At 34.0% G+C, this 25,299-nt stretch overlaps 1 protein-coding gene across 3 annotated transcripts in view; it reads right to left on the reverse strand.

The window, feature by feature from the left end:
* Positions 1–1,346: 1,346 nt before the first annotated feature.
* Positions 1,347–25,299, reverse strand: part of LOC145663131 (uncharacterized) — a 107,325-nt gene continuing 83,372 nt past the window's right edge. For all 3 annotated transcript variants that reach the window (XM_081729424.1, XM_081729425.1, XM_081729426.1), the window contains exon 4: positions 1,347–21,765. In XM_081729424.1, the coding sequence (XP_081585550.1) occupies positions 20,401–21,765 (1,365 nt within the window). In that variant the 3' untranslated portion in view covers positions 1,347–20,400. The remainder of the gene's footprint in view (positions 21,766–25,299) is intronic.

Raw genomic sequence — 25,299 nt, forward strand, 5'->3', positions numbered from 1 at the left:
TTCATCCCAATTGATCCAAACGTTCTTAGCCAAACATGGAATTACAACCGTTCGCCAACCTCCCTACTCTCCAGACCTGGCTCCTTGTGACTTCTGGTTGTTTCCAAAATTGAAGACGCCTCTGAAGGGATCCCGTTTTGAGAGTAGAGAAGACATAATGCGGAACACGACGACGGAGCTGAACAACATTCCAAAAGAAGACTTCCAGCGGTGTTTCCAGCAGTGGAAGGATCGGTGGGCTAAGTGTGTGGAAGCACAAGGGGCCTACTTTAAAGGGGATTAGGGTCCCAAATCTGTCAGGTATTCGCAACTATTTTTCTGGCCAAAGGTCGGATACTTTTTAGACAGCCCTCGTACATCGTATAAAACAAGGAAAACGTCAAACAAGATAGAATTGGGAACACTTATTGAAATTGAAATAATCAAAGTCTCTGTATTAGCGTATAAGATGCATACCATTTCTGGGCTTATTTTCAAAGAAGTGCGTCTTATACGCTGACAAATACGGTGTATCATCATAGACATTCTGTCATTATTGGCAGCTCACTTGCTACAATCGAGAAACCTCCATACTCCACTGTCTTACGCTAACATCTTCGTTTTCACGTACGCTTTCTCTGTTTCGATATCGTCCATTAACTGTTGTCTCATTCGCCGTTTCCCTCTCTATCCTGGCACCATACCATTTAGCACGTCCCTCATGATGCAGTTCCTTATTACTCAATGTCCCAATCAGTTTCTCTTCTTAGTAATATCTAAAGTTGTCCCCCCCCCCCCGCATTACTAACACTCGATCGTTTTCCGCTCGACCCAGCTTATTCTTTCAATTCTTCTCTACATTCACATTTAGAAAGCTTCCAGTCATTTGTTATCAGTTTTGCATAATGTCCATGTCTCCGACCCATACAGCACAAAGCATTTTATAAATCTTTTTTCTCAGCTATTTATTCAAGGTCCCACAAAATAGTCTTTTCTTCCTCCTAAAGGCTTCTTTCGCAATTCCTATCCTTGCTTTTATTTCATGTTCACACTTCATGTCATTACTAATAATACTACCTAGGTATCGAAAACTAGTCACCTGTTCTATTTTCACCTTTCCTACTTCTACATTTGACACAAACCCCTTCGTACCAATCACCTTGGCTTTTGTCTATCTAACATTTATTTTCATTCTATATTCTTCACACCCCTTCCTCAAGTTATCTAACATCTTATTTTCTCTTCAGTTTATGCAACAAGCACTGTATCATCTGCAAACCGTATACACCTAATATAAGAGATTACATTTCAGGAATGGCACTTCAATCCGTCCATGCGAATTCAAACGTAAATAAAAAACAGCAGCATCACTTCGAAATATTTCCTTTATTAAACTTGTACAGTAAACATGTAATTGTAACATGATCACCTTCTCTACAACGCTTTTTCTTTCAAATTATTTCAAGGGAGAACAACACAACAGGACAATGGACGAACACCAAAGAGTAATAGTAATAAAAAAATAACCATCAGGCGTTCCACTGGACAGAGGAAAGAAAAACTGGTAGTCATCACTCATTACGTTACTTAGATAGTCATTAAAACTGTCGTGGGTACCATTTGAATTGCCACTTTGTGACACAAGTTTTATTTTTTCTACTCAGCAATATTTATGGACAGAAAAAAATTACAATCGCGAACACAATACACAACATTCTCTCGCTATAATGTTGACTAATATATTTACTTATTTACATACACAGATATATATATATTTATATATAATAATCTTTTTTGTATACAAATTCTTGAAAAATTTATCAAAATCTGCCACAACTTACATTCTGCCACACAGCCTATAGTGATCATTTCTACGCAAAATATGGAAGCAAGAATTTTTTGTAATTTCTCTTTTGTTAAAAATATACGAAAAAAATAACCTTCGGCACAAATTACTTACTCTTTTATCTCATTTATCAAAAAAGTCATTTATGTCTAATAACAGCTAGTCAACCGTTTGTATTACATATTAATATTTTTTCTTCCAATTATCTGCATCTAAAGCATTCTGACAAACTTCAGATACTACGCTCCAAGAAAAGAAAGAAAGAAAAAAAAAGGTTGGCTTGCTGCATATTGAGATAAATGAAATGAGAATCCAAATTCATTCACGTACACCATTATCACTTAGAATCACACACATCAATAACCTTTTTAGCAGTCTCAAACCTCAAATTATTCATTATACGAAGATCCAATTTGCATTTTTTTTCTTTACGAAAGTTAAGCTACACATATCAAAAGTATATCTCGAAGCCACAAATTATTAGTAATAATTTTTCGTATATTATTAATATTATTATTATTTTAAAAAATATTTGTCATTATTATACAAGGGGATTCAATGATAATGACACATTTTAATTTACATTAATGTAATTAGCATTCAGTCTATACTTTATCACTTTACCATATGTCTTTAAATAGAAACCTAAACCTAACAGATCAGCTCAAAACAAACAAAATAAGACAGGCACCAATTGACACATCAAAGAATGAATAATTAAAAGGTAATGCAAGTTCCCCCCTTCCCTAGGTACAATGATGCGGTAGTTTCTATTATCAAAAGACCGATTGAATTCTCGATGAAATGTATCACGTCTAACGTTAAACTGTAGGTCTTACATTGGCTTGTTGTTGAATAATCTTAAATCCGAGTTAATCAACTAATATCAACACGTTTTGAGTTATTTAATTCGTTTGACACCAAAATTAGCATTCACTATCGAACTATTACGATAATTCACTTCTCTTACAGCCTAAATTAAAAAGATGGAATATTAATCATTTTACGTTAAACTTCATTGTTCCTATTACAGCAGACTCCCAGTATCCGGTCTAGTTTTCTTTCATCGTAAGTAAATGAGAAAAGCAAGGGCAACATTGTCAAGGCAATGGAAGCGGAGCATCTGCTATGACCTTCCTATCTGTCGTGTGTAAAATACAAGTTGGGACAGGAAAAGAGCATCGTTCTGCTTCTAGTTCATTGTTTTGTCAGTGTGTAACGGACCTCAATACTGTACGCTTGCCGTTGTTCCTGATTATAACTGTACAGTACGTACAGTACTGTTTTGAGGTATGCTTACGTTTTTAAGTGTACTTCAGTGAACTCCGGACTATCCGGCATTTATTATTCGGCCTGCCCTTCCGCCCTATTATTCCGGATACTCGGGAGTCTACTGTACAGACGGAAATTTTACATCAAAAAGGATAATCTTATAGAAAGGAAGCGACTCTTAAAAAACTTGGATCAAAATGGTGAAAAGTGCGATGACAGATTTTCAGCCTTCCTTTAAATGGCGTTAAAATATACTATTTTATATATTCATGCTTCGTTAAATTATTTCTGATTTGAAAGATTTATGTTAACTAAAATATGCTAGTAAAGTTTCTCAATATTAAGTAAACTTACTAAGTTTCCAATGTCCTAATATTCTGTTCTGGAGGCTGTTTACTCAGTAAAAATCGAAACTACTGCTAGGTGCAAATAGAGCTCATAAAATTTAATAGAAAGCTGAAGCAAATCTTTACTAGTATCATGAATGACTCTTCAAATGGAACGAAAGAATTATTTTTGTTCCACATTATTCTCAAAATTAGTCTTTTGTTTTCAGTTGTAGAGACATTAATTTAATGAAAGAAATTATACGCTTTTTGTTATTTGGCACAAAGCTATTATTTCGATATGTAAGAATTGTGTTATTGATACCATAACTTTTGACTACAACTAGCAGAATTTCTTTACGTTTTTCTATTATAAATAATAAACTCTTGGTCACTTAGAGAGAAAAAAAAAAAGTTGCTTCATAATTTTTTCAAGGGGCATAATCTCTTGCCGGCATGATCTCGTTTCAAAAAGGTTCAATATTTTCTATTCTATTACTTGTTGAATACGTCGTGGTCTTCAACCTCTTCGTATGAAATCTGTAATTTCGATTATATCTACTAATCAATTTTGTCACTGTACAACAAAAGAAGCTCTAGTTAGTATCGATAGGAAAACGCTTCGCTTAAAAGCGTGGGCAACAGTTTAACAGTGTCATCATCTGATATTTCCACTAATGTTTTGACTCATCCTGTATGTATATGTATATATTTAGTACTAGTTAAAATTTGACCTTATTTATGTGTATGTATAATACGCACATTTTGCATATAATCATACACTGTTTTCTACGTATACCAATACGACAGTCATGGTCTAAAGTTCCTTCCACCTATCGTTTATAACTGAATTTTCTTTGCTTATTTTTCACACTAACAGGCAGAAAACGGAAAAGTAAAAAAGGTCATAGTCCCGCTATTATGACTTAGTGTTGGCATGAATTAAAAAGTTTAAATGGAACAATAAATATTGAAAATCTTACCAAACCAATGGGTTCATTTATGTATGCCATAGTTTATGATGCCCTAGTCTAAGATACCATCAATATCCCCATTCGCACATATACTTATCTTCAAACAGGGAAAGTGTGATAGCTCAGTTGTGCATCGCTTACCTCTAGTATAAGGGAGCCTTGTTCCATCTGCTATGCACGTTTGTGGTGGACAAAATCTTGTCCGTGAATTTTCTCGATTCCTCCTCATTCTTTTCAACGAATTATGTTATAATCATTCATTTCCACTTCATCTGTCTGGTTTTAGCCTAAAGAGTATAATCGCGGAACGTTAAAATTCAACATTTCAGGCATTCGAGTATTAAGTATACAGACTGAAGAATACACATGGAATGTAATACGTGATAGTACACTCAAAAGATAAGGAAGAAAAAATCCAAATTAATATGGATACTTTCCAGCTTGGGTTATACATAACGATATTCAAACTTGCTTTTTTGTTTTTACCAGAGTTTTTAGAAAGCATATCGCAAAAACTACTTCACGTATCTATGTCGATTGAAAAAGAAAACAGGATTTTGATCTGATTTTGGGTTCGCGTTTCTTTCAGCAGAGTGTCTTATATGAGAATGGACCTACGGCTTAAACGTGGGATCCGAACCACATTAACTCACGCCGGAAACCACAATCTTCCACGTGAAAGGCGCGTATGCTAACCGCTTAGCCACGAGGGAGCTCAAAGAGAAAGAGGAAGTACTTATACAGCACGAGATAAATGTAAATTGATATTGGCTCTTTTCCAGGTAATGAACGCTGCCAGACAATTTCACTATAGAGAACACAAAGTGAATTATCAAGAAGTACTGGAAGAGCGGCAGTGCGATTAAAACAGCATGATACACTCACCAAATCTCCACTAAGTCATCCTGATAGCGATAAATTTCAAGCCACGAGAGGCTCAGTGGTAAAGCGTTTAACTCTGGTACGTGGGGTCCCTGGTTCGATTCCCGGACAAGTAAGTTTGTGGTGGACAACATCGTGTCCGTGGGTCTTCTCGAGGTACTCCTATTTCTTCCCACATTCTCATTCCACCGATTCTTCCATCATCACTCACTGTTTTTATCATCCGTGTCCCTTAGTCTGCAGAGCATAATCAAAGGACGTTCAACTGAAAAATTTCATTTCATTTCATTTACGACAACTCATTGCATGCTTATTGGCTATTTCAGTACTGCAGTCATGTATGGTGCTGTGAGTATAGTACGAGGAGCTGGAGCTATCATTGGAGCTCGAGTCGCGGCAGTTACTCTGCACAAGCAGCTCAAAATGAACAAGCCAATTTGTCCTTAGTTGAAATAAATGTTCCGTTCGTTCATGAATGACCCATCACTACCACAGGCTGTTGTGATAGGCAAACTAGGACCTCGATGGTTTCGCACGTACACTCATGTCCAAAATTATTGTCGCATATCTCTAACTGTCTTCTTGTAAGAATATAATATGATAATGATTTTGCAGGGTACTTTTAATATTGATACTATGTGTATAATCGGGAAATGTATATTTGTGGTCAATTTTATAGGAAAAGAATTACAAATACGAAAATTAGAATGAGTAAAACAAAATGTTGCTAAACAGACAAGAAAGTTTTATTTTTAATTTATTGTTCTTATTTACTGCTCTTTTGACATGAAATTTGCCACATACATGTCTTTGCCAATTATACACATACTAACATTATAAGAAATAAAGGGCGAATTCGTTATCAAATTATATTCCTACAACAACATATTTATAGACATGCGACAACAATTTTGGACATCACTCGTGTTCATCACTCGTGGGTCCATGATCACTCTTACCAACAACACCTCTCTAAACAGTTTTTCTTCGCCTCGACCTCTTCCCTCCCAGACTTTATATATTTGTTTACTCGAGTCATACAACGGTTCGTTAGAATTTTTTCAGAATTCATCATTCTCGGCCCATTTTCTTTTCAAGTTTTTCATGTCTGCAAAAATTAATAATAATCTTGCATCTTCTTTGGTAATTCTTGATTACTTTTCAAATTACTGTTGAATAAAGCAAGAAGTCAATGTTATGAACCTGGTCGTTGTTAATCATTTCGTCGCGTAAGCCAAAACATAGTTGATTTACATACGTATCTCTACCACACTATTTTACTAAAAACTACTTTCATAACTACAAAAATAAAAATAATACAGAGACATTGTAATAAAACTTGTTTCATTTCTGTGATAGTTTCAAAAATATGCAAAAGTGGGAGGTGAGACTACAGGGCTAGTGAACCCCTCAAAACCACTAAAGCCGGTTATACATCATCAAATATTCCATCAAATATTGTATCAAATGTTTCAGCAAAGTGGAATTTGAACGTGTACGATACCAAGTTGTATACAACTTTTGGGTTGGTTACAACATTTGATACAACTGTTCTAAAATAAAACGTGTTCTATTCCTATCCGACATGGCATCAAAGAAAACAAACGAAAATCACTATACGGTGTCGCTAAATGTGTAGACGAGAAGCAACTGAAATACTTATTGATACTTACAAGCAGTATCCTGTTTTGTATAACTATAAACTTAAAGAACATTACAAATGCAAAGAGGCCTTGGAAAAAATTGTTGCTGAAGTCACGCTGACAAGGCCAGAGACTACAAGCTGGTAAGCGTTCACATTTCAAATGCACGGTTCATATTTCCAATTGTTCGTTTATTTTAAGATTTACGATTTAAACGGCTTACTTTTAAATAACTGTCTCAAGCGAGTACCTCATTTCCCTCTATGCCTACCAACGAATGTAACAATTGAATGAAGAAATATAAACAAATTAGCAACAAAATTAACTTTTGTATTTGATCGTTTATAGTGCGTGTAAAAGTTTTAGCCACCTTATTTGACCAAATTATTATCAAAGATAAGTTTGATACATTTGATGGAAAACTATGACCATGTATACCATAGTGCAATGAGTACTACCACGTGCTAAGCTACATGTGCGGCGATTCAGCAGCTAGCCGGTATTGATTTCCTGTCTTCATTGAGGATGCAAACTAATATTAAATCATATATATATTAATTATTATGCCCTTTACACCATAATGTATTGTTTGAAATAATATTTTATTTCAAAAGCTGTAGTTACTGCATCAATTTTGACTCTAGTATTCCAAATATTAACAATAATAATAATAAAAACTGAGCACATAAAATCATGAGTACATACATGTAAGAACTGTATATATATATCGAAAGATATATAATATGTAAAACGTTGGCACATGTTTTCGATTTTGAATCAACTATCATAAAAACATACATAATATATATATACATATAATATCACGAAAAAAACATGAGCTTTGTCATTAATTATATCTTAAAAATATTCATCAATATGATTTGTGTACTGCTTTTTCTTTTTTTACAAATTAAAACAAAATTAAAAAAAGTTTGTACTTACAAAACAGTCTACTTCTTTTCTCAAATTCTATTCGTCTTTCTTAAGAACATACAAAACATTTTTTTTTTTCTGGAGAAAATTAATGTACTCAAGTTAAACATGGGACTTTTACTTTCCTGAAATACTTCTCGCCCTGGTTTTTAAATTCTGCTTTTGTTACTAATGTTTCTTTTAGTATTAATATTTGTTTCTTAAAAATATGTAAAAATAAAATAAATATACACATATATTCTTATATCTTCTACTATGACACGATATACCTGTAGAATGCAATTATTAACTGAATGTTACACACTGAATTTTAACTCATTCTGTAGTATGTCAACAATAATCAGATAATTACTTTGCCGATTTTAATATAAATATTGTGAAACCTACTCTTAACTGAATCGTACGATACTAAATTACATTTTCAATGTACATGAAGTTGTTCCTTTGCATTTCAGTTACAGTACAAAGAATTATTAGTAAGAAATACAACAGCAAGTATTAACGGTCAAAAGATTTCTTCTCTAATTTTATAGAATATGCATTCGATCCTTGACAGACCGTATTCGAATTCTAAAAATAAGAAATATATAGGCTGTATCAAAAAAGACTTCAAAACTTTGAAAACTAAGATTGATTTATTTATGTAGCTTACAGACATGGTTTTCGTGTCATGATCGTTTTCCACCTTATACCTAAAGAGGTTCAATGTGGCTTCTATGTAAAGTCTCACTTGCTTTACAACGTCTTCAGACGTACGGGGACGACCTGAAGATTTGTTGTGTCTTACCGAACATTCAGTTTCAATAAAACACTTCATTTTACTGATAAATAGTTGGTCTACTGGAAGGATATTTACCATACTTTGTACGAAAATTACATTGCACAGTTGTCGCAAACTTGGATTCTTCAAACCAAAACACACAGCTAGTATGCTCGGGACCAGTAAAGACAGCCATCTTTGCTGCAACTGCCGCTAAGTGCTTGTGGTGGCTTGTTTCTGAACTAGTGTACTACGTGAGTCAAAATTTCATGTATGTTGCTACAAAATCACATGGAAACTGTCTGTAAGGTAAATGAATAAATCAATATAAGTTTTCAAAGTTGTATATTCCCTTTTGATAACCCTGTATACAAAGTTGCTAAACAAGTTTTCAAATGAATAATCCTGAAACAAACCAAACTAGAAAAGAAGATTTTTTTTTAATAAAAATAAATACAGCCAGAATTACCATTTTCAAGTACCAATTTTGTTCACGTTCCTTACAGTGAAATTACAATATTTACAAATTCACACTACAGTAAAACTTTTTCCATGAAAGACAATGTATTTTCAAACAATGGCTCAATTAAGCATACGTTTAGCTGTACAAAATGAGCGCATACGACAGGTTCAATCAATTTAAATCATGATTTGAAAAACAAAAGTTGTAAATTAGCAATTACAAACTTCATAAAACATTAAACTTCATAAAATGTTACTATGTAACAATCTTATATTAGTCGTGATCTTGCTGTAAATTACTTTTTTTTTTTAAATATAATTGAGAAATAAAGTTTTTGGCGTAACGCATGAACGTACATAATTTGTTGACAAAACTCCATGATCACTAAAGTTTCTTATACATTAGACATTCACAAATTTCTGTAATTAAACTACTAATTTTCATTGCTGCTATTACAACTGAAGCATTTGATGAACGACAAAACTACGTAAACTGAATTCTAAGTAAAGTTGGTGCAATTTGTTTGCGTATACCCATGTTTCGAGATAATATGAAACAACATCCTTCATAACAGACTCAAAAATACCTGTACTAATTGCAGAAGGGCAATTTTTACAAAATGTATAGTACACCATCAGTTACTAAGCCATTCAATTATTTGTATCCCTATATATTCTCTTTCATTTTCAAGCTCCTCTCAGCTAATAACGGCAGCAAATCTCTGCATGGCTACGGTATGCATTTAAAGTTAATTAAAAAGAACAAAGAAATATATCTGTATATGTTCAAAATGAGTTATTTTAATGAGCTGAAAATTTTTGCATTAGGAAAATACTTATGATTTCGTCAACACGAAAATGGATTAACTTGATTGTTTACAACTTCAAGCAATTAGAAAAGTAAATAACAAAATCTCATAATGACAAAATCTGGCAACTACTATGTACAAATTAGCAGAAATATATAATATATTAATTGTACTAATAGCTGCTTCTAATCATACTGAACTAATATATAAAATAAACTATTTAATGCCCTTGATCTGAAAAAAAAATCCACATTATTTTTCAAGTTACGGGTTCAAAGTATAGAAACTAAACGAAATAAAAACAAAATATCTGGCCCTGTCTACAAATTTATATTAAAAAATAAATTTACTTCTCAGCTTTATCATTACTCAAAGCTGTTTACTATATAAAACAGAATTAACAATGAGTTGAGAACAATGGCACCTATAACTGTCATCTAATGCAAGGTTTCTCAATCTTTTTATATTTTCTATGCCCTCTAGTACCATATGTGTGCTTGGTACGTAAGATTATGGGGTAGATTTCGCATATGGATAAACAGCAATTTTTCATCATTAACGTATACGATAATCTTCTCTCTTCCTCGACTGGCTTCTGATGCCCCACAGTATGGGAACTAGTTTTATGCTTATCAAATCTCGCTGACTAAAGCTGTACTTACCAAAAGCACCCAAAGGATACATCTTACCGTGAATGTTTCGGCGAAAAGTTTTTGCCTTTTTCAGCACGGATCCTTTTAGAAATTAATGTTATTAGAACTGCAGTCCTGTTATTTAACCTTTACTGTAAAAATAACGTACACAATTTCAGAAGTTATGATTCTACTTAAATATTCTTCGTGTAAATAAGCCAAAAACATTTTTATATATATCTTAATAACACATCGATTTAAAGAATCAACAACACAGATGTAGCTCTTCTAGGACATAAATTTCAAAAAGGATCCGTACTGAACAAGGCGACAACTTCCTGTTGAAACATTCAACGCGAGATTTACTTTCTGAGTGTTTTTGCTGAGTAAAGTTTTAGTTAATATTTCATATGCATCCTACCAAATTATTAAGTAATATTGTAGCTATTAGGGCTTAATAAAATAAAATACGTAGTAACGAAAGACGCCAAGCGCTTATCAATGAACAAAAATTATTCAGTCTCTTCTGTTCCTTTGATCAAACAGTAACCAAAAAAAAAAAAAAAAAGTATACAATCTCAGAGAAATCAACAAGTACGACTGAAAATATGAGTTTTAATCGATCTAGTAGTATCTATAATAAAATAACAAACGAACTCTCTCTTTCTTTCTCATAGAGAAGAATATTGCACATACAATAAAGGACTATCTTTTAGTAGTCAACACTGAAAACATAATTATTTGCCATATGCTTTTGAAGCTATCACTCATTATTTCATTAATTTCATCAATCATATTTCATTAATTCATTAGTTTTGGTTTTTAAAGAAAAATCTTAAAGCTTCCGCTGTCCTTCATGATCATTAACAAAATTATCTAATTAAAATGTTAAAAACATATAACAAACAAGACTATTGAAAAGAGTACGCAAAAACAAATATATATCACCCACTGGAATGGTTATAATAAGTGACAACTGGAATCAACACCATCAACTTGTTCATCTATTGTTTGTTACCAATTTCTTCTTAGTCTTGAACCAAATAACAGTGAAGCGAATGAGATATGTTACCAACGAGGAAAACCCGCATGAAAAGCACACATTACCACGACACATTTATCATCATTATTATCTTTTGAATGAATAGTTCAATCGGATCAAAGATTATCGTACCTTGCGGGAAAAAACTTTTAAATTTACAGAAAAATATACTCATTGGTACTTAAATTATCAAAAAATCTTAAAGAAATTTCAATGTGACTTTTTGATTTCCCAAAATCTTAAAAGAAACTTTAATGTTATTCTTTGAATTCTGAAAATTCTACGTGAAAGAGAGAAGATGGGGTTTATGCTCATTATTAGAGAGACAATTTTTTGGTGACACGCTAAAACGGGAAATGTATCAGTTTTATATGAAAATGTTGTGTACCTAAAAATATATATTTTTTCACTATTTGTTAAGCCATAAGCCGGATTAAACGCGAAATTTTGTCGAAGTAGCGAAATTTGAAACAAGTTTCGATATTCCACGAAATTTACGCAAAAGTGATAATTTTTCGACGCTTTTACGATTTATTCATTACCATTATTTTTCCCTTCTGCATACTTGACCGTGAGTAAACGCTTAGTGGTGAAAACTTACACGTGTTTTCCTTGTACGCGCTAATTTTGTTTAGCGTGAAAATGTGTAAAAATTACATGACATATATTTGCATTCATAGAGTTCGTTTCGGCGCGCATGATCGCAGGTTCAAACCCTGCTGGGAGCTTAAGCCTCGGTTATAAACCCGAGTAGTAGTTTGAAGCCACTTTAAACAGTAGGTCCCGTCCTATATAGCCACGTTGCTGACAAAGGACGTTAAAATCTAATCAAAGAATCAATCAAAATGTATTTCCATTTAAACGTTTCGATTGCGGTTTTATTTTCATCATTGCCCAGCTCACCTTATATTAGCTTTCTGCATCTCACGAAATTATCACAACAGATTTTTTTCATAGTGCAAATAGTATTTTAAAATTTTATTTCTTACACTTCATATGGTGAGCCAGTTATTAACTTTAAAACTTACAACTTTATTCAATGAGGATGCTTAGTGTTACTTTTTAAAAACTCAAATATTGTTTAATATAGTCATGCACGAGCTCACGTCATGATGATTGATGAGTGGAAATCAAGGTGAAATAAAAGATAATTAATTGTAATTGCCAAGGAAAATAGTGTTCCTACATTGAATTTTTATTAACCGATTTTATCCCGCTTTACGCATATTCTTATAACGAAATTACGAATTCTTACTTACCACAAAATCGTGTCTCTACTCATTATTAATGTATGGAACTCTTATTCTGCCAACAAAATGGTCCAAATTAATCAGAACTATGCAGTGACGAAGTGCTGGTCATTACAAGTGGAGAAAAAATATGTACCACTCAACATTCTAATATCAATTCTACAGATCTGATAATTTCAATTCAAAAGTGGACCCTTCAAGAGTAACTCTTAAGTTAGGTTGCTGCGCCTACGCGAGTTTTTAAAGGATCATCTAACGGACAAGTGTACGCTGTTGTATAGCAGTAGTTTCAGTTTCAGTGCGCACTTCTTTCGTAATATTAGCAACAAATGTTTAAATTTATCTACGGGACAAAACTTGGACTAACTGTTGCTCTATCATGGCAATTAACATAAAACATGAACAATGAACTAACTATATTTAACGTATGTTGTAACTCTCAATGAATTTCACACAATGAGCATTGTAAGTACTTTTCTAACCTTGTATATACTAGCGGCACTTGGTGCTATTTTCTAATAAGATCTGGTAAAACTCCATGATATTAATTTATGCTATTTAGTCCCCAGAACATTCACTAATATTTCAGATTTTATTATTCATTTCCCAGACTCCAAGAGGCTTTTTAAAAATAAAATATGATTCGCACAGTACAATTCAAATGTTTCTACTGCACAGCCTAACATGTTACGTAATTTTTATTAATGCCCATCTCTTACAAATGGTATTTTCTAATATTTAAAGCAAATATTTAAATGACTTAGTTAACAAATGACAAAAACATAACATGTATTAAAATACAGGAAACTGGTTATTCTTTCAACTCACTAAAGTGTTTGCGAAGTCTGAGACTAAATATATCATCAGAAATTCACACAATGGTTTAGAAGGGGTTTTATGGAATAGGCACGATAAATCACCTAACCTTAATCCCACGAACTTCGCCAAAAAAAGAATTTTGGAAGCTGATGTGTTTTCCGTACATTATCTCCAAGAGAGTAAGATGTTAATGATTTGGCTCTACTCACTTCCAGTGTGCGCGTTCTCGTAAGTTAAGAAGCTACTTTGTTCCCTTAATAATGTCAAGAGTTAGTTCTGCACATGATGTTCTAGGGACGCAAATCGCCAAAAGAGCCGTCGATATCTCCACGAGAAAGAAAAACCACTACAGCAATTGGAAAGAAATCAAAGAAACATGGTAAAGTGTTAGAAGAAGTGTGTTCCGAACAGTAGCAGATATGTGAACAAGTTTTGCATTTAGATGATAATCCTCAGCTGTTTCTATTGACTGGAGAATCTGTAGACACACTGTGTAACACGAAAGAAAGATATCCATTGTGATCACCTCTTCGACCACACAATATATTAGATATTCTCGCTTAAGTTAACAGATCCACTGTCCTACTTCCTTCATATATGCACACAAAACAAACTGAGTGTTCGACATTCGAAGTCTATAATATTTGTAGAAAACAACGGTGTTACTACTAAGAACGGAAAGCAACTATTACGTCTAATTATTGAGAACGTATCCGGAAAGATTCCTATTGTGAATATATATAAAACCAAACTTAACAGGAAAAAACGACGAAGTAATTACTGAGGAATTGTTAGATCAACCCAAATCCGAACTAGACCATATCAAATGCTCGACAAAGGTGAAAAATAAATACATTATAACTACTTTTAATTTTTGGCACGTCGTAACTTTCCACACGAGGTAAATTAATTTCTGTGTATTCATTTTGTACATACAGAAACACTTATGGGAATAATGCCACAGCATGAAATTCTGAATATTTGTCACAACTGGCACGAAATCAATAGTAATATGAGCGGAAGCATCCAAAAAAATATATGTATATGGTGTTTGTCCGAAGCGATAAGTTCTGAAGTTGTGTGTTCTATGTCTCATGGATGCATAAAATTTAAATTTCGTATTACTGTGACAATGGGAGTAAATGGAAAATCAGTGGCAAAATCGTAAATATTATATTCTCTAAATCTAAATCATGGTTTACTAGACAGTTCCTCGCTTTTTTGAATGACCTAATTCGCCTGCAAACTTAATGTTAGACACAACAGCGTGCTTAAAAGAACTCAAAATGAAATACGACCTACAGTAAGTTACTAATGGTTATTTTTTCAGGTTGAAAAATTATATTTAATTAACATATATTGTCTTGTAAGTAATGAAGACTAGACTGCCACAATTAAAAAGATATAAATCGGAAACTTTTCATATGTCAGAAACATTTGTGAGTCAAGGACTAAATTGATATGTTCTTAATATAAATGATATTTTGTTCTGAAATATAGGTCTGTGAAAACTTTTCCCTTGAATTATTCTGTACATTGGAACATACCTCGATACAAGAACAAGAAGGAATAGGAAGGAAGCTGCCGCATTTCACAAGAAAATGAAGGTGTGTTTAATTAAAATAGCATGACAGGTCTACAAATGAAAATTCTTCATGTGATGTCCCGGATCGTTTTGGTGGTTTACAACAAGTGGGCAGCGAGAAATTTGGTGAATACGTTGTCTTAAACTTGAACATGCATTAGACAGGTAGGGCTCAACTAAATTCGGAAATAATTCGATAGAGAGAGCCGGCCTGGATATTGAAATCAAGTTCTCGCCTAGTTTAACGCAACTATCCTACAGACCCAGTAAATTGTTACCTCTTCTGGACTTTGATTTTGTTGAATATTGGAAAGAATATTAAAGACTCCTACGTAATAACAATAACGATCAACTTTTGGGGCAATGTGACACAATGGAATTTTTTCGTCGGATTCTGCATCCCAAAATAGATAAGAAACACAAATTCTAGGTATCATTTTGGTTGCAGACTTAAGTCAAGTAGTAATAATAATCATCATTAATAAATGAAAATTATCTTCAAAGAGTATGGTTAGTAGCTAGTTATTATGATCGTTCGTAAACGATGAACACTGGCATGTGTGACACTCATATTTATACAAGTGAAGCAATAATCAAAAATTAATTATTTCATAAATGTATGTAGCTATTTAATTACACAATAAAAATATCACAATTGTAAATTGTTGAAGAGATTACAGATATTTGAGCCTGTCTATTTCAGGTGTGCCATCGGAAAATATGCGAAACATACTTCGGCCCCACTCCCGCCACCCTCCCTTTGCTTAAGGAAAAAAACTGAATGACCTCAGCTGTGTTGCCAATTTGTCATTCAGTTGTTTGGTCTTGACGAGTGAAGATCGTAGGTTACTTAAAATGGGTAACACGACAGAGCACAGCGAAGTCTGTGAAATAATTAATTGTGGCAACGCATCCAACAATTGAAAAATCTCGGCCGCAGCAATTTGTCCCTCCTCTTTCGAAGGAGGTACGGGAAAACACACATCGACAGCAGCGCCAGAAGGGGAATACCTGAAATAGAAAGACTCTACCACTAATTATACATTTGACGTTATGTAAATGACTAGTTTGGTACTAAAAAAAATTTAAACGGTTGCCACGCAACACTGGACTGTTAATATAAACACTGAAAAGTGTAAACATAGAATGCTATTGCAATACTCTTCTTTCCTAAAAGAAGAGAAACTATCTACACAAAAAAATTAAAAATATATATATACTTTTTTTTAAAAAAAAAGGTAAATAATATCAAACAATAATATATGACACCATTATATGTATATATATATATATAAATCTTCACCTATGTTGTCGGAAGAACAAGAAAATAAACAATCCTAAGAATTTTAACTACGAAGAGATTCTCCAATATCACATATTTACTGAACCACACTATTGCATTAAACATTAGAAGACAAGAAAAATTATAAACAGTGTACTTTTCTACCTAAAAACGTCATCATATTGCAAACAAAGTAATTCTCAAGATGTAGTCAGATAAGGGGTTAGGTCAGTTACGAAGAAAACAAGGGTTTTGTTACGGTAACCACAGCTGAATAACCCAAATAAATTATTTATGACAAGATGACTGTTTCTTTTATTATGATAGGTATTTGTGAGAGATTTAATTCAATGTTTCAACAACCTGCCACAAATTGGTTTGATAGATATGGCACTCCTCTTTCGGGTATAAAGTTTCATGATAATATTTTATAAACTAATGGTGATGAGGAAAAATATATTATGGACATGCTGAACTCTCAGGAAAATACACGCATTCTATATGGAACGAGTGGAACTGAATTGCAAAGATATTATTTAGATAAAAAGCGTCACTACTGGTAGAGGTGAACTGCGTGATAACTACATTTAAAAAGTTAAAGTTTTCACATGGTTTACGCAAATTATGACAGGAAAATAATTTCACGTCCTTGCGCAAATGCTTGATGTTATTCCTTTCCTAATGTTTCACTTGTTTTAAGTTCTGCAAGCTTCATCGGAAAGTCTCACCTTATTGAGAAGTGATTCACATGACAGTTATTTGGTCTTTTCTTCACCAATATTAAACTTTTCGATTTAATTTTCATAAGGTGAGAAATTCTGATTAAGCTTGCAGAGCCTAAAGCAAGTGAAATATCTGTGAAAGGATAAAAATCATGTAACATTTGCGCAAAGTATCGTGAATTTATTTATTTTCACTATCCATTAAAAAGATCCATGCTCAATTAACTGTAGCTGGTATGGACAAATCCCCTATAATCTACTTGAGTTACAACTAATTCGATGGAAAAAAGTATGCGATTTTTAAAAAGTAGCAGCCAGTAAACACGTGTTATATAGTATGGGTATGGAAAATTAGCTGATTACTTACTATTTTAACTGGTTCACAATACCTCATGAACAGTGATTTAAGACCAATTATAGCAGTACTTCCCAACAATGTTCTTTAAGGTCACTGTTTGCTATTCCTATTCTCACGAAAGCACACAGAGAAAAAGGAGCAGACAGAAATGCTGCTAGGCAATCAAGAACATTGATGGGTTTGCAGATACACCTCTCGTAGCCCAATAACAACTCGTACACTGCCAACATTCGCTTCATTCCATTTCCCTCCATTTGCTCCATCTGTTATCGCTACCCCTTTCGTGATGAAAAAAAAAACGTGTTCCTACGTCATACAATGCCTAGTTGAAAATTACAGAATTATAACACATCTTCCAAGTTACACTTAAGTATATAGATCATATGGTAAATACGTTGAACCTTGAATAACGACTGGATATGTTAAATAGTTCCTAATCTATTATTATAAACAACAACTTTCTGAATTATTTTTGTTCAATCTAATAGAGGAAAAAAAAAAAGAAAAAGAAAACGAATATATTCGTGTTTTACATATGCCACCTAAGGCATGGATCCACTGGATTACCTAACCCCTTACGAGACTCAATCTTTCAAATTCATTCTTACTGTCTAATGTTTTTGTATGGATCGGACACTACACAGTTACTGGCAATAATAGACTGAATGAATACCTGCTCGTACGCTGACAACTTCACACAATACAAATCTACACAGTACATACAAAATAGTTTGTAGGATCACCACCGATCAGGTATTCTCACTCAAATTCATCACAATTGACTAAAAATATATATAAATATATCTCATGTAAAAATTAGATGAGACCCAATTTCATTTTCTTCCTTTTAAAACACTGTCCTTAACACTATTGCATAGATTTCTTCTTATCCACATTTCTCTTATTTTATTTACTTAAAAAAAAAAAGACTTTTCGTAACTGCGCTGGTTAACTCCATCCGTTCATTTTTTTATTATTATTATTTCTAGAAAGAAGCCAAATACTGTTTGGATTCTTCTACTTAATAGCACAAAGTACAAATATCACAACAACAACAACACACAAATCGATAAGAAATGCAACTTATTAATGCCCTCTAATACTAATTGAGCTTGTTAGACTTACAATATATATAACAATACTTATACAATAAATAAAAAATATCTATATTTATCACTGGCAAGTATGGAATCTTTGGCAAACAAAAATGAACATAAGAATTTATACACCGATTATATTGCTTATGTGTACAGTCATGGACAATCTTATTTTATTTCCTATAACATTACTTATGATATCTGTTTATCCTAGTAGCCGGTTAACAGTATTGAATTATTTAAAAGCTCTCAATCTATTAATTTAATCACTGAGCGAATAGAAGAAGTTATTCAATATTGTAACGGGCTTGGAAAAACGCTCAAAAATACTCAGGAAATACTGTTGTTCATGACGTACCTACCATAACACGTAAAGAGCTTCCTTTTTCTCACCTCTTGTAAAGACAGCGGCCTTTAAAGCGAGAAGTCGAATCTTCATCAATTCATAACATAAAACGTTGTAAACTAACACGATAAGATTCTTTGAATCACGCAAGACAAAAAAAGATTTTGATAGTCACAAACTACTTCGTTTAGGCACTATTAAAGTAGATACCTTAACTGTTAAGCTCAAAAGAGAAAAATTACATTTCTAGAACCCATTCCCACCTAAAGTGAAGAAGCATTTTCCACGTTAGGAGGAGGGAATGCAAACTTAGCAACTGGAAGAACTGACGTAGGTGTTTTGAATAGGGCTGCATTCATAAAAATCAATAAAAGTTAACTTAGTTCGCAAAACTTTCCGACTGAATCCAAGTATTAAATTTTGAAATTATGGCTTCCCAAATTTAAGTTTGGTAACAATATTTTAAATACCCTGCATTTGTGCAAAGCCTGCAATTTCGAGACGTAATTCCTAATAAAATGAACGAAAAATTTTTACAATGAGCACAGATTGTAAATATCTCATTCTTTCAGAGCTTGTCGAAAGTTAAAAATAAATAAATAAAACTCAGTTTCAGAAAACTAGGAGACACTCAAAAAAATAAACAAGCTAATAGCACTCTTATCTAAATATTCCTATTTGTTAATCCCAAGGTTTAAAAAAAATAAAATAAAATAAAATAAAAAAACTCCTTCCCATTGTTTAACAAAAATAAAATAACAGGGAGCTTTAAAAATTTGTTGCGGGACAGCCTCTATTTTGAAATATTTATAGAGCTTACTCAACTTTATTTACAAAATTTCTCGGACTGCTTTAGTCAGGTGAAATGATTTTTGCTATTATTCTTTCGGCACCTTATGGCTTTGTAAGGACGCACTTCTTTTGACGAAGACTCGTTTAACTTCTTTTTCTAACACTAGACGTAAGAAACTCCCTCCGAAGTTTGTTGATAGTATCAGGCTATGAATACCCATATTAAAGTGTTACCATGCCAGTAAGAATCAAGCCTGAAGTAATGTGCTTGACATTATGCTTAAGTTAAGCACTGCTAAGGGGTACTATCAGCACGCTATTTAGGCCACTTTAAAACGTCCTGAAGAGTTTACAGGAAATAATACGTAATACGTAAAAAATTACGGAATATTTTAATTAAAAAATTAAATTTATGTACCAAGAGGTGAGATCAAACTTCACAAGAGGTGAGATAGCATTAAGCCTTTCACTACTCCATGACTGCTTATTTTAACTTCCTACTAGCAGAGATTCACACGTCTACATGTGTATCTACAAAAAGAAGAAAAAAATGTTCCGGAAACCAAAGACAAATAAGAAAAAGAGATGTTTAACTGGTATTCAAGTGAGTAGTGAGATGCTTGGATAAATAATCTGCTCTGGCGAAGCATTTCCCACAAATCTCACAATGGTAAGGCCTTTCTCCAGTGTGAATACGTAGATGGCGATTCATATCACTTTTGCCTCCGAACGCACGGCCACAGAACTCACATTCAAACGGCTTCTCGCCCGTATGCTTACGAATGTGCAGCTTCAGATTCTCTTTTGAACGGAACGATTTCTGGCAGAAGGGACACGTAAACTGTTTCTGGAAATCGTCTAATTTAAATAAACTAAACAGCGACAACTCTGCTGCGTGAGATCGTAGTGCTGCGCCTCCTACTAAAGACAGAGAGCTACCTAGAGAGTCAACGGTTTCGTCTTGCTCCTCAGAAACTGATGAATTATGCTCAGGCTTCAATCCGCCTCCTTTGCTACCTTCCACATTACTATCTGGAACAGTGGATTTAGATTTATCACATGTCATCACAGAATTTGTTGATTCACCTTCACCGTACGCACCACGTTTACCCCCTCCAGAATTCGTAGAATTGCTCACAAGAGCTTCATTTGAGCTTGTGACTTGATCACTGTTTTCTTGCGATGGGTCTTCGTTTTCAGCATTTTCCTCATTCTCTTTTCCTTCGTCTTCATCTTCATTATCATTTTTATTAGTTGAGGATTCCGGAGTATCGTCAGCATCCATTTCTTCATTGTACTTACCGTCACCATTTTTATCTCCGCCATCGGAAGATTTCGAGTGTAACTTCTCCACCGTGTGATTTAGACGATGTTTTTTGAAAGACTTTAAATACTTGAACTGCATGCCGCAGATTTCACAACGAAAAGGTTTCTCGCCAGGTAGTTTGGCTGTATGATTTTGTTCTCGATGTTTCATATAGGCTGACTGGTATTTATAGCACTGGCCACATTGTTCACATTTGTAAGGTTTTTCCCGTGAGTGTAACGACATGTGTTGTTCGAGAATACTTAATGCTGGGAACAGAGCAAGACATATTTGACATTTGTACATATCACCGCTTGAGCTGCTTTGTAATTGAGAGCAATTGGCAGGATCATGTTCCGTCAACAGGGGAAGCCCGTTAGCTTGTGCTGCCGCCGACGCCAGAAACTGATGTAATGGCTCATGGAGTAGGCTTGATAAGGGGTTGTCCTTGGATCCACTATCACTACTTAATGGAAAGGTTGGAATTGATCCAAGGGTTCCAAATGGAAAGGAAAAAGGAAGAGACTTTGAATTATTAAAACCTGGCAAATTTATGGAAGTCAATCCCTGGCTTGGGACGCCATTCATCGTTGAAACAGGAGAATCGTAGCTTCCTTCGATTATCATTACTTCTGGGGCAGTGATGTCCTGCAAAACAAAGGGAAACAAAACCAATCAATATCTTTCTCATATCTTTCCAATCATATTTTATAAAGCAGCAAAAGAATGTGACCTTGATCAAGTTAACTCATTACTTTTTAGTTATTGGCGAGTTTAGCTCTCAACAGTGTTCTGCCAACCACAATGAAAACAATAAACTTAGTTACTAGTATTACGTAAGTACAAGGGACATTTGTAGACTGAATATAAAATCCGTGCTAAGTGCCAAAACGAAAATTTTGAGTAAACAGCCCACATTTTACTTCAGAACTGATGTGACATATAGGCACGCGCATTCTTTTGGGGATTATTTGAACAACTTCCACAGTGAATACTAGATAGACAGTTTTACACTGAGTAGTGTTACGCAGGCACATAGGATATATTTTTACATTAAACCGAACTTTTCTATTTCTGGTACTTAGCACGGATTTTATATTCACTCTACACTTTTATTACGATCTGAGAAAATATTCTTTTTTCAACAGATGGTATTACTTATTGCACAGAAGTAAATATTGAAATGCAAGTTTTTAAGACTGAAATGACAGGTTTGGGAAAAGGGAAGATACTTTATATTTGGTACGACAACTGATAAAAATCAACGATTTTATGATTGTACGTTATACAGATAACAGCACTGACGGATGGCACTGTTGTTCTAGTGCTTCTGTTTCCTACTATTTACAACTTAAAATATCACTTGAATAAAACTGAAAGGCTTGCGAAGAAGACAACTGGTGGCAGATCTATGTACCTTGCTACCTGAAATACAAAATCTTACCTTGCATCCGGTATTCAGATCCTATTTAGAATTTCATTTTTAAGATATTTCGGTCTACTCTATGACCATGATCACGTACAATGTGAGATGTAAAGTAAAACTATCACTTCTATTCCATTATATAGACTGTCCCTTATCCTGAAAATTAGAATAATCAACCCCTTATGTATTGCGGTAATCACACTTGTTGCCAATAAATTCAACCCTATGTAGGTACAAAATCCGATGACTTCCTATAACTTTAAACTGCTTTCAATGAGAGAGAATCAAAAAATGTTTCAATATCACTTATTCTAAAAATTCACCCTGAAAAACACCATTGTTCTAATGGTGGTTATTGCTTTCTGTATAATAACACTATTACAACACTCCACTACTATACAGTGTTAGTAATGATTATAATAATTCTTTATAGTAGTATATAATATATAATAATTCCTTAATATATAATGTATAGTATATAATAAAATAACTCTTTATAGGACACGATGGCTCAGTGATGGAGCGCCTACCTCTGGTGTGTAGGGTCCCTGGTTCGATCCCCGGTCTAGTAAGTTTGTGAACAACATCGTGCCCGTGGTTTTTTTTTTCAGGGGTACTCGTTTCCTCCCACCTCATTCCACCAATTCTTCCGTCATCATTCACTTGCCTTAATCATAGTCTCCCTCTGCCTAAAGAGCATATTCATGGGATGTTAAACTGAAAGATTTCGGTTTTTTTTTTAATTTTTAAAAATTTTTTTTTATATATATATAATGGTAGCAGAAAGTGCATAAGTGGACACAAGTGTTGCAGAAAGGTTATTATACAGGAGTTAATAACAGCTACTAGAATAACAATATTTTTCAGAGTGAGTTTTCAGTTAAATGATATTGAAACATTTTTTGATAAACTCTCACTATAGTTCAAAGAAGTCATTGGGTTTCGTCCCTACATAGTGTTGAATTTGGTTTTCGCAATACATAGGGACTGGTTTTTCAATTTTTAAGACAAGGAACAATCTATATAATGGAACGGAATTGGTAGTTTCTCCTTACGTCGCATATTGCACGTGATCATAGTCATAAGGTGGACTGAGATATCGTGGAAATGGAATCATAAGTAAGATCTAAGTACGAGGTGCAAGTAAGATTTTGTATTCTGAAATATCATCCTGTAGAGCTTATGTCAATACCTTTCTGTCAATTATGATGGGAAGTTGAAAAACCAATAATATCATAGTTTAATAAACTGGTGCAGTTGTGCCAAACAAGAGTAGATGTAATGATGCTTACAATTGATCTTGTAACATCTAATGATTTCTCTGTGTAATCTTCACTTGATGTCTTGGCTAAAATCAGCAGGTATTGCAATGTTTAAAAAACTGTCCACCCACTCCTATATAAAAGGCGTATTTTTACAACTAACGTAGGAGGAACTTAATATTTCGGCTTCAAGATTGTGCACGCCAAAGAAGGTTTCTATTTGTTTGAATTACTCGTATTTATGGATAATGGCTTTCCAACGAGAAAAGGGGGTAACCAAGACTCTCTCTCTTTTTAAAACTAAAGGCTCCCACTCACCCAAGCTCAAGCTAGAGCCTATTTCAACTGTGACCCTGTTAGCGCTGCTGTCGATGTGTACTTTCCCGTACCTCCCTCAAAAGAGGAGGGAGAAGTTGTTGCGGCCGAAATCCTTCAATTGTTAGATGCGGAAGCGTTGCCAAAATGAATTATTTCACGGACTTCGCTGTCCTCTATCTTGTTAGCCATTCTAAGTAGCCTACGATCTTCAATCGTCAAGACCAAACAACTGAATGACAAATTGGCAACATAGCCGAGGTCACTCACTTCTTTCCCCAAAGTAAAGACAGGGTTTCCTCCGTAAGAGGGTGGCCGGGGTGAGACCGAAGTATGTTTCACATTTTTTTTTTCCGAGGGCACACTTGAAACAGAAAGGGTTTAGTTTTCTTCAATAAGGCCTAGTTATCTTTGAACTCTTATCAATCTCGTGCTTACTTCACTAACCTCGGTGAGCTCGAATTAGCTATCCTCAACAGGACTCACACTAGCTCTGACTGGGGCTCGCTACCCTCTTATAGGGCCTGTTCTCATACGAGTTGGCTCTCAATTCAATTGGATTTCTCTGATATGCTATACACGAGGGCTGTTTATTTTCAACCTCAATTATGCCATCAGAGATGAATCATGTGAGATGGTGAAACGCAAATAAATTACTCAAATGTGTTCATTGGGGATCACACATCCTCTATACCAAAACACAGATTCTGGTGTTCAAACATTTTCAAGTAGTGAGGGTGAAACTCTATCGAGTGCGTTTGAAGCGCCCGCAGAGGATGAACTACATGACGTAATTTGAATGAATCACATGTTATTATTACAAAGATTTTTCTGTAGAAACTTTCTGCGGGTTATCCCCTCTTCCTAGTGTTCTCTCCTACCTTGAAACTCTACTCCCACATTGACTTAACTACATGTTTTCCTATCATAATATCCAAAATGATTGTTCCATGGTCAGATCTTTCTTTTTAATATTCTTTTATCTTCTTTCCAAACTTCGTCCTCGGCCCGTGCAAGGATTGAAAGCTAAGTTCCTCTATACTTTTCTTTTGTTATATGGCTTTATAAAATACTAGTAAATTGCTCGTTCTTCGCACGGGAAGTATACGTTTCATTTTGGACATAACGGCTAATGGTGGCTGAATTTGGATTTAAATAGCATCGTAAGTGTCACTATTC

This window comes from Thermobia domestica, chromosome 10 (assembly GCF_964235325.1).
Source record: "Thermobia domestica chromosome 10, izTheDome1.hap1.1, whole genome shotgun sequence".
Lineage (NCBI taxonomy): Eukaryota > Metazoa > Arthropoda > Insecta > Zygentoma > Lepismatidae > Thermobia > Thermobia domestica.